Below are 10,755 nucleotides of genomic sequence, written 5' to 3'. Positions count from 1 at the left end.
ACACTGACTGGAGAAGAAATATCAGTTTATAAGATCAGTCTCCCACAAGACGGAATGGGAAAACCATGGGCTGCGGGCTCTGGAGCTCGACGCTGTCGCCTGGCCTGACACAAATAGCAGCACGGCTGCGCTTCGTCTGGGCCGGGGAGAGGAGGGCGCGGCTCCTCCCCTCCGGAGCGCCGGTGCTGAAAGGTGGGAGGACACGCCGGATACGGACGGACCCACTCCGGAGACGGACGGGCCCACGCCGCTTCCTGCAGGAAGTGGGCCGGCGGTGACCGGAGCGCACGCAGACAAAACACCCAGCCCAGGGTGAGGGTCGCCGCAGATGAACATAAGTAAGGGCCTATAGCCTAGACCTCATAGGCTCCACCCAGAGTCACCAAAACTATGACTGGACATCCGAAGTGGCTGGAGATATCTGGAGTCCACCGGTCAGGTCACCACTGGTGAGCAAATCCCAGCTCTGGTCACTGGTGCACAATTGATCCTGGAAGAGGGCTAGTCTCTCGTGCTGCTCGCGCAAGTGTGGGTGTCACGCGAAGCAGGAATGACGAGTTCACTTTGAGGAGGGTGGGTGTTTAAAAAAACTAAAAAAAACACTGGTTTGTACATGTAAACTTCACCAGGTCACCAAGTAAAAATGTGCCGAAAAATCAGGCAGTTACACAGAAATGCAGCATTCTTCTTCAGAGCACTTTAACTGTCAGAATTACTGATCAAAGTCTGACTGACAGAACTGTGTCAGTACTGGCTGCACGACAAGTAGACCATCTGACCACAGGCCCTGCCAGTGGGCACGCTCACATAACTGGCATCAGCTCCTCCGCAGAGAGACAGAGAGAGAGGGGTGTTATGGGTAAAAGACGAGTGTGGTTGCAAAATGATGGTGGACAAATAGGTGTATTATAGGTAAAAGGGTTTAGTGTGTGGTACCTGAATAATGGCGTACAGAGAGAGGTGTGTTATGGGTAAAAGCACAGAGGGTGTGGTACCTGAATAATGGCGTACAGAGAGAGGTGTGTTATGGGTAAAAGCACTGAGAGGGTGTGGTACCTGAATAATGGCGTACAGAGAGAGGTGTGTTATGGGTAAAAGCACTGAGAGGGTGTGGTACCTGAATAATGGCGTACAGAGAGAGGTGTGTTATGGGTAAAAGCACAGAGGGTGTGGTACCTGAATAATGGCGTTCAGAGAGAGGTGTGTTATGGGTAAAAGCACAGAGGGTGTGGTACCTGAATAATGGCGTACAGAGAGAGGTGTGTTATGGGTAAAAGCACTGACAGGGTGTGGTACCTGAATAATGGCGTACAGAGAGAGGTGTGTTATGGGTAAAAGCACAGAGGGTGTGTACTGTACCTGAATAGCGGTGGGTAGAGCTAGCTCAGGGAAGCCGACAGTGCTGGCTTGGGTGTGAAAGTACTCCAGCAGAAGATCATACAGCTGCTCAATGAGACCGTCCTGTAGCAGATATGCACATGCAATACCATTACACACACTCAGACTCACACGTGCTCACACACAAGCACACTCACAAGGTGATTATGACAGTTAACAATAGCTATACAAAATGGAGGACGGAAGCAAAGTGTGAGCATGACTGAAATCTATGCGTTTTGCACCGAATCTCCAAAAAGCTACAGAACATGGGGTGATTTCATGAGAAGTGTGGGGAAATATTTCTTCGCTTCTGATATTAGAGGAGGCTCCAGGACAGTGTTATTTAGTGGCCCCAGACCTCCCCCACCCCCCAGCCGCCACGCCCGCTCACCCTGAAGGCTTTCTCCTGCAGGTTGGCATTACTGAGCTTCAGAACCACGGCAAAGTTGATGGGCTTTGAACTCATCCTGCCGGGCTTCTTGTTAAAATCCACCTGCTGGATGATCTGGATCACAGGCAACACAGAAACACAGAATTACTACCCAGGGTGACCAGTACTGAAAAATGCAGAAAACACGAACTGCTTATTTCATGAAATAACAAATGACAGAACTACTCTTATTTGGTGAGTGGCTACAATATATTGGTATCGATCAATCTTTACTGCACACAAAGAGAGAACGGGAAGTTAGCGCAGAGTTAAACAGCTGCCAGCTAAGATTTATGGTGTTCTTAAAACTGATGAATGGGAAAAAACCTTAATGTTGTAAATGCTTTTTACTGGCTGAGTTGTTATAAAATCTGCACAATATGAATGCATACATGTAGAAGAAACAAACCTAAAAGAAATAATTACATTTAAATTGCGCTCATATCCCCCTACATTCCACCCACACTTAGTGTGCGGAGAAAAATATACTTTTTCCATGAAGCACCATCACCACCCTTCAACCCAGCAGAGAAAGCCCAATGTTTATGTTTAGTAAATAAATGTTCAGTAGCTTATTTCTCTTGGGTTCTTCCATATGAGTGCGAATGGTTGCTCGAGGTCCACCCTTGATACACAGAAGATTAAACTTCCCACAGATAAGCACATCCTGATGGGTCCGGAACATTGAGTCTAAGGGCTCACATGCGATGCTTTCCGCAGAGAACCTGTGGAGTACAGAGGTCAGGTGCGAGGTGTGTGTGTGTGTGTGTGTGTGTGTGTGTGCGTATATGTGTGTGTATGTGTGTGCGCGCGTGTGTGTGTGTGTGCGCGTGTGTGTATGTGTGTGTGCGCGTGTGTGTGTGTGTGTGCATGTGTGTGTGTGTGTGTGCATGTGTGTGTGTGCGCATTTGTGTGTGCGTGTGTGTGCGTGCGTGTATGTGTGTGTGTGTGTGTGCGTGCGTGTGTATGTGTGTGCGTGTTTTGGCTCAGGACCGCTCTGTCTGTGTAAACATCGGATGTGGTGTCGGACTGCGGGAGTGGTCAAATGGGCCAAGCCTGACACGGAGAGTCTGCTAAAGCACAGCACCGTGACACAGAGAGTCCGCTAAAGCACAGCACCGTCACACAGACAGCACTTCACGCAAGAGAGGGGGGGGGACCAAACCCCAGAGAGAGAAAGAGAGAAATGGAGAGATAGAAAGAAAGAGAGAAGCCCTAAATTTAGAAGGAGCAGCACGCTTATTTGGAACTGAATGCAGTGACGCATATAATGAATGCGGGGTTGTTGTTTTTTTCTTTTTGGGAGGGGGAGGGGGGCACGGCTCGGAGCTGCCAGAGGCAGAGGATGTGGGCTGGGCAGAGCATTCACAGCCGAGCGCACAAACCGCAGCGCGCCCACACAAACTCTCCCCCCCCCGGCCCCCCCTCCCCAGCCGAGACCAGTTCTGCTCAGGCAGTGACCGCTCCCCGCGAGGTAACGCTCCCCCCCCCCCCCCGCTCCCTCCGGCCCCCGCCCCGACCTCCTGCCTTCCTGTGGTCGCAGCTGTTTGGCGTCTCCACGCTGCCGTTCTCACGACAGCACAAACCACACAGGCCCAGCAGGCCGCGCGCGCTCGCAGCCCGGCGCTGGGCCACGGCCGCGGAAAACGTTGACAGTTTGTGTCCTCCGCCTCACCTGAGCGCTGAGGTGTCACACAGGAGATACGCAGTTCCGCACGCGCTCGCCAGAGACCGCTTCTGCTCCAGAGTTTCAGCGCGCTTATCTACAGCCCTTAGACAGTTACTCTGCGCTGGCGGGGGCCCACATAATTAACAGCCTCCAACCTGCTCACACTCTTTCCGTCTGGAAAACAACTGACCCCACCGCAAATAAACATTTCCTTTTTACTTCAGTCTCTAAACTGAAACAAAGCGCCAAGCTCCAAACCTATAAGCCTTCATATGTTTTATAAAAACTCGACTTCTTAAGAATTATTCCCTAGTACTCAAAGTATCTCCCATTCAGACTATAAATAATGTAGGAAGAAATTGTTGTCTACTTGAGCTCCAATCACCAAATCAGTTTCATGATTGCAGTTTATCAATTTCCAATGGTACCTTGAAGTACGACATTCACTTTTAAAACACTGTGAGACCTAAAAAACGACATAATTAAACTACCACTTTGGTTGCAGAAATGAACGAAACTGTATGAAGATTAACGCCCTCGCAACACATGGTTAAAACCACAACAAGAAAAGAAAAACAAATTCTTTGAAATAACACGTCCTGAACTGATATTATGGATATAAAGTATAGTAGCACTGAAATTACACTTTCATTCACCCTTTCAATAGCAACATGTAGCCTGGTCTCTCTACAGCTAGAACCCATTCAAAATGGTGAACAATAATGGAATGCTGGTAATACCATGGCGACATGGCTCAGGCAGTAAGAGCAGTCGTCTGGCAGTTGGAGGGTTGCCGGTTCGATCCCCCCCCTGGGCTGTGTCGAAGTGTCCCTGAGCAAGACACCTAACCCCTAAATGGTCCTGTCGAGCTGGTCAGTGCCTTGCTTGGCAGCCAATCGCTGTCGGTGTGTGAGTGCGTGTATGAATGGGTGAATGAGAAGCATCAATTGTACAGCGCTTTGGATAAAGGCGCTATATAAATGCCAACCATTTATACAACCATTTACCATGCAAACATTTCAGTGTTAAAATGTATGCGATCACATTCCAGTTCACAAAATGGCACTGGCTATAGACAAAATGGTGATAATAGCAGTTGGTGTAGTGATCATAATGGGTGAAATTAACTTAAAGCAGGGTTGATGTAATGGTTGGAAACAGTGGTCAGTGTGTTGATGTAGTAGGTGACCGTGATATTAACAGTACCATTGTCTAACTTTAAAGTGGAAATCCTTCATTTTTCAGTCTTGAACGACAGATTTGGCGACATGGTGGTGGTCACCAAAGTTAGTTTTCGCACTCAAGAGTTCCAAAGAGCAAATCAAAACTAGGAGTACATTGAGTGCGTATTTTTCTTAGAAGATAACCCAGCAGGAGAGCATTTTGAGAAAGAAAACTGCCTAGAGACAACCGACAACGTTATCTGTAATATTGCGCGACATATAAAAACCTCGTTTTAAAGATGCTTTTTGGATTTCATGCACTTGCTCGTTGGCATTCAGCATGCACATTCCTGTGCGCGTCAGCAAATTTGAATATGTGGAGGTAATGTCACACCACCAGTGGAAACCAGCACAGAGGAGCAATTTAGGAACGCCAACATTGAATCAATATCGCTACAAAAAAAGTATCCAATTTTTTAAATGTTATTTATTTATTTTTAATTATGGATTGACACGAATAAAATGGCTTCAGATTTCACGGCAAAAGCTTGAAAAGCATCATATCCCAGTGCTTATCCAAAGGGGCTGACGTGAGCACACTAAAACCCTTGGAGCACTAAACCTGCAGCTCAGGCCAGGTCTTACCTCCAGGAGAAAGGGTAAGACAGGAACGAAGGTCTTGGTGCTGTCGGAGAGCAGGGTGAGGGCACGCACGCAGTGCATGCGCAGGGGGTAGTATCGTGACGTGGGCACCAGCCTGTCAAACACACAAAGCAGGCGTCTCAAACGATATCGCGACTGTGTGATTACCGCTCGGTGTTTCAGCTGCCTGCTGCATGGCTGTGTGAGGAAGCCCTTTGTGTTTCACTGGACTGTGGTGGAGGTGAATTTGGTGGCTTGGTCAACAGCGCCGCCTGCTGGTAGACGTGCAAAATTCAGCACATTCTACTGATTCTGCTTCATTAGCAAAAAGCAACCTACAGGACAATTGATCTGACTTAAACTTTGAATCCAGCCTGTTACTTGTTTAATCCACAAGAGCTCTATATGCCAACAGAGATAAAACACGAACAAGCACACACATTTGTGCGTCTACTCGTTCACTGCAACCAATGCTTATGTTGCGTTCAGGATAATGTTAACTCCACTCATTCCAGCCTTACAACAACGGTCAGGAAGAGGTTTTAAAACAATCCTTTCTAAATGTTCCTTGTGAGAGATTACACATTCATCCAGAGACAGAAGCAGGTCCTTACTTGATGCAGCCCACAGTGACCTGGCACAGGGGGTAGATCAGAGGCTCCAGAACATCACTGGGGTGAAGGGTGCCCAACACCCGGCACCATAGGAACAGACAGTGCACAAACTGCCAATTATACACAGACTGGTACGTTTCCTGTGGATACAGACAATGGAGTTACACTGACTGCAACATATGCTATGAACAGAAACATACTTTACATTATATTACATTAGAGGCATTTAGCAAACACTCATATCCAGAGCGACATACAATGAAGTGTAAATCAAATCAGATACTTATGAATATGAGCATACTGATACTGACTGCTACAGTGATTTGAACAAGATATACTGACTACTACACACGCTATGAGCAGTTACATCGATTGCAGTATAAGCATATTTAGTTATATGGACTGCTACATAGGCTCCCACCACTGTAAATACAATTATACTGACTGCAGTATCAAATGCAAATAGATCACATGCAAAGCTATAAATGGCACTTCTGGAATTTTTAATCACCAACGAATAAAAAATAAATTAAAATCAGAACAATCAGAAAGTTATTTTCTCACAGAACAGCCCTAGGAGCCCTGTAAAGCACCAGTAGAAAGTGAGGTGGACTGAGTGATTACCTTCTTCTTCATGGTCATGGCGTTACGCAGGTGGATGGCCAGCTGCCGGATGTAGATGAATCCGTGCTGGTAGGACACCTGTGTGTCCATGGAGTACATCTCCGCCAGGGTCCGCTGCATGAAGTTGATCATGGGCAGGACGTTGGGCGACGTGAACTTGCAGTTCTTCACGTAGGCGATGTACATTTGCTGAAACCACAAACAAGGAGGACGGATCAAACTGGGAAAACTAGCTGGGAGGCTTATTCATTTAAGACACCACACTGCTTTTGTTTAAGACGCCACACATGGATTAGCCTCATGGTCTCGGATCAAATCCGGACCGTGTCATAGCTCCATAGGGTGATGGGTTTATAATAGTTGGGGAAGTCAGTTGAGAATGGTTTTATGCGCATAGAGACCCCTACTGGTCAATTGCAGATTGCAGTCAAAGCTGGACATTACGGTTGTCCAATCTTATCCAGAAAGGGCCGGTGTGTGTGCAGGTTGTTGTTTTAGCACAGGACTAAGACAGCTGATTCTACTCATCAAGGTCTTGATTAAAGACCACGATTAGTTCATTAGTATAATCAGGTGTGTTACTGCTGGGTTAAAACAAAAACATGCACCCACACCGGCCCTTTTAGAATAAGATTGGACACCTCTGCATTAATGGCATTTGGCAGGCACTCTTATCCAGACCGACGTACAACAAAGTGCATACCAATACCAGGGATAAGTGCGCTGAAAGACCCTAGAGCAGTGGTTCTTAACCTGGGTTTGATCGAACCCCAGGGTTCGTTGAGACAGTCTCAGGGGTTCGGCAGAAGGAGCCGACTGGTGTCTGTGTGCGTCTTGACCCCTGCCGAACCCCTGAGACTGTATCAACGAACCCCTGGGGTTCGATCAAACCCAGGTTAAGAACCACTGCCATAGAGGGAAGTACAATTTTGACTGCTACCTGTACAACATATGGACATGAAAGCACTCCTGACTCCACTCTGTGTAAGCTTAGCAGTCAGTGGCGTGAAAATAAGCAGCATGCGTTTCGAAGGAGAACCGGGGATATCTCCCAAATCAGCCGTGGTTTTATGTGGCTGTGGTTGCAGATGATTGCCTATTCCAAATTGAGGTGGGAGGTGGACCTGCACAGCCCCATGTTTGGCTGGCAACAGCAAAACTAGCAACAGCAAAAATATGAAAGGCTCTAGGGCGTCACACTTTGGAAAGCAGTACCTTGAGGACAGGGTTGAGGTAGGCCGCCTGTTTGTGTCGGCAGATCTTGTTGAGCGCGAGGAAGGCCAGGACTCGAACCGTCTCCTCGCCTGTGCTCCACTGTTTGATCAGTTGCTGAATTCCCATAATTCCACAGTTAGACACAAGAACTCTAACTTGGCTAACTTCACCCAATCACAGCATGAAATGGTATGAAAATTGTGAACTACCCCTTTAAGTGCCAACTCCCATTTCTGAACAGGATAAAAACTACATACTGAAAGCATAATCAATAATGAACTAGCAATTTTAAAGCACCAATTTATAACAGGAGACCAACTGTGGGCGTAAAGCCTGCCTCAGTTTGGTCACAATGCTCACTTCAGTAGTGAGTGGCCACATTTTTGTTCAGGATGTGAGAATGTCTAAACTTAATCTTTAATGCCTTTAATATCAACTTTAAGATTACATTACATTACATTATTGGCATTTGGCAGACGCTCTTATCCAGAGCGACGTACAACAAAGTGCATACCCATAACCAGGGATAAGTTCGCTGAAAGACCCTAGAGGTAAGTACAATTTCAACTGCTACCTGTACAACAAAGATAAGGACAAGGGCCTTTTTTTTTTTTTTTTTTTTTTTTTTTTTAACAAACAAACAAACAGAGCAAAAGTCACCAAAGTTAACTATCCAAACACTGCTTACCTAGCCAACTAAAATACTGATACACAAGTCACAGAGACAACAATTAAGGTTCACAGGGAGGTAGGGAGGGATGGGGAGAGGTGCTGTTTGAAGAGGTGTGTCTTCAGCTTGCGCTTGAAGGTGGGGAGGGATTCTATAGTTCTGACCTCAACGGGGAGTTCGTTCCACCACCGTGGAGCCAGAACAGACAGTAGTCGTGAGCGTGAGGTGGAGGTTCTGAGAGGGGGAGGTGCCAAGCGGCCTGTGGAGGCTGAACGAAGAGGTCTGGCAGGGGTGTAGGGTCTGATGATTTTTTGCAGATAAGCTGGGGAAGACCCTTTAACTGCTTGGAAGGCTAGCACCAATGTTTTGAATTTGATGCGAGCCATGACAGGCAGCCAGTGGAGGGAAGTAAGCAGGGGGGTGACGTGTGAGTATTTGGGAAGGTTGAAGACCAGACGAGCTGCTGCATTCTGGATGAGTTGGAGGGGTCTGATGGCAGACGCTGGGAGGCCAGCCAAGAGGGAATTGCAGTAGTCCAGGCGGGACAGAACCATCGCTTGGACCAGGAGCTGGGTCGAGTAGGGGGTGAGAAAGGGGCGGATTCTCCGTATGTTGTATAGGAAGAACCTGCAAGACCGGGTCACCGCCGCAATGTTCTCGGAAAGGGACAGTCTGCTGTCCATCACCACGCCGAGGTTCCTTGCACTGGGTGACGGCGTGAGTGTGGTATCCCCGAGGGAAATGGAGAGATCCAGATGGGGAGAGGCATTAGCAGGGATGAATATCATTTCAGTTTTATCTGGGTTGAGCTTTAGATGGTGGTTGTCCATCCAGCTCTGGATGTCCCTCAGGCAAGCGGAGATACGGGGTGAAACCTGCGTATCAGACGGCGGGAACGAGACGAAGAGTTGGGTATCGTCCGCATAGCAGTGGTAGGATAGCCCATGTGCAGTGATCACAGGGCCAAGGGAGCGAGTGTAGAGAGAAAAAAGAAGCGGGCCAAGGACTGAGCCCTGGGGAACTCCTGTGGCGAGGGGCCGAGGTGTCGATACCGAACCAGCCCAGGCAACCTGGAAGGAGCGACCAGAGAGGTAGGACTGAATCCAGTCCAGGGCTGTGCCACAGATGCCCGTTGCTGACAGGGCAGACAGGAGGATGGAGTGATCCACAGTGTCGAAGGCAGCAGAGAGATCTAGAAGAATGAGGACAGAGGAGAGGGAGGCTGCTCGTGCGGCATGAAGTGACTCACTGACGGAGAGGAGCGCAGTCTCTGTCGAGTGGCCCGATCTGAAGCCAGACTGATGGGGGTCTAGCAGGTTGTTGTTAGAAAAGAAGGAAGAAAGTTGAGTAGAAGCGGCTCGTTCTATAGTTTTAGAAAGGAAAGGAAGAAGAGATACCGGGCGGTAGTTCTGGATGATGGAGGGATCCAGGGTAGGCTTTTTTAGCAGCGGAGTGATGTGGGCCCTCTTGGAGGATGCCGGAAAACAGCCGGAAGACAGGGAGGAGTTGACAAGGGAGGTGACAAATGGGAGAATGTCAGGTGTGATAGTTTGGAGAAGAGAAGAGGGGATAGGGTCAAGGGCACAGGTTGTAGGGCGGTGGCAGAGCAGGAGTTGAGAAACATCAGAGTCTGTAAGGGGGGAGAAAGTGGAAAAGGAAGGGATGGGCCTAGAGGGGGGGAAGGGCCCAGTGAGGGGGGCGGCGGTTGTAAAGGATCTGCGGATGACTGCGACCTTCTCATCGAAGAAATCAGCAAAGTCATCAGCAGCGAAGGAGGACTGAGGAGGAGGAGGCGGTGCGTTGAGGAGAGAGGAGAAAATGGAGAAAAGTTTCCGGGGGTTAGAAGCAGAGTTCTGAATTTGCGTTTGATAGTATTTTGCTTTGGCGGCAGTGACATCGGAAGAGAATGCCGCCAGGAGAGACTGGTAAGTCATGAGGTCGGAAGCGTCTCTGGATTTCCCCCACTTCCTCTCCGCTGCGCGGAGGCTGGCCCTGGAGGTACGGAGGGTGTCAGATATCCAAGGACTGGGAGGGGATGTGCGAGGTGGCTTTGAGACAGGGGGACAGAGAGAGTCAAAGGCGGAGGATAGAGATGAAAGGAGGGTGGCAGATGCAGAGTCAGCGGGGAGTTTGGAGAAGGATTCGAGAGGGGGGAGTGAGGCGGTGACGGTGCTGGCAAAGGAAGAGGGTGAGAGGGAGCGGAGGTTACGGCGGGCTGAGGAAGTGTGGGAGGGAGGAGGGAGAGGAGGATGGGGAGGAAGAGGGAGGGAGAATGAGATGAAGTGGTGATCAGATGTATGCAGAGGGGTAACCGTGAAATTGGAGCATGAGCAGTTCCTAACAAAGAC

General features: G+C 48.7%; 1 protein-coding gene across 3 annotated transcripts in view; it reads right to left on the bottom strand.

The window, feature by feature from the left end:
- The window catches only part of noc2l (NOC2-like nucleolar associated transcriptional repressor), a 29,059-nt gene that overhangs the window by 12,852 nt on the left and 5,452 nt on the right, over positions 1-10,755 (bottom strand). For all 3 annotated transcript variants that reach the window (XM_061219105.1, XM_061219104.1, XM_061219103.1), the window contains exons 9-14: positions 7,738-7,851; positions 6,523-6,711; positions 5,899-6,038; positions 5,288-5,399; positions 1,772-1,885; positions 1,360-1,461 (exon numbers count right to left, since the gene is read on the bottom strand). In XM_061219105.1, coding sequence (XP_061075089.1) covers positions 1,360-1,461; positions 1,772-1,885; positions 5,288-5,399; positions 5,899-6,038; positions 6,523-6,711; positions 7,738-7,851 — 771 coding nt within the window. The remainder of the gene's footprint in view (positions 1-1,359; positions 1,462-1,771; positions 1,886-5,287; positions 5,400-5,898; positions 6,039-6,522; positions 6,712-7,737; positions 7,852-10,755) is intronic.

Source organism: Conger conger, chromosome 14, assembly GCF_963514075.1.
Source record: "Conger conger chromosome 14, fConCon1.1, whole genome shotgun sequence".
In the NCBI taxonomy this organism is placed as follows: domain Eukaryota; kingdom Metazoa; phylum Chordata; class Actinopteri; order Anguilliformes; family Congridae; genus Conger; species Conger conger.
The sequence above is the reverse complement of the archived record's forward strand: the minus strand, read 5'-3'. Positions and strand labels throughout refer to the sequence as shown.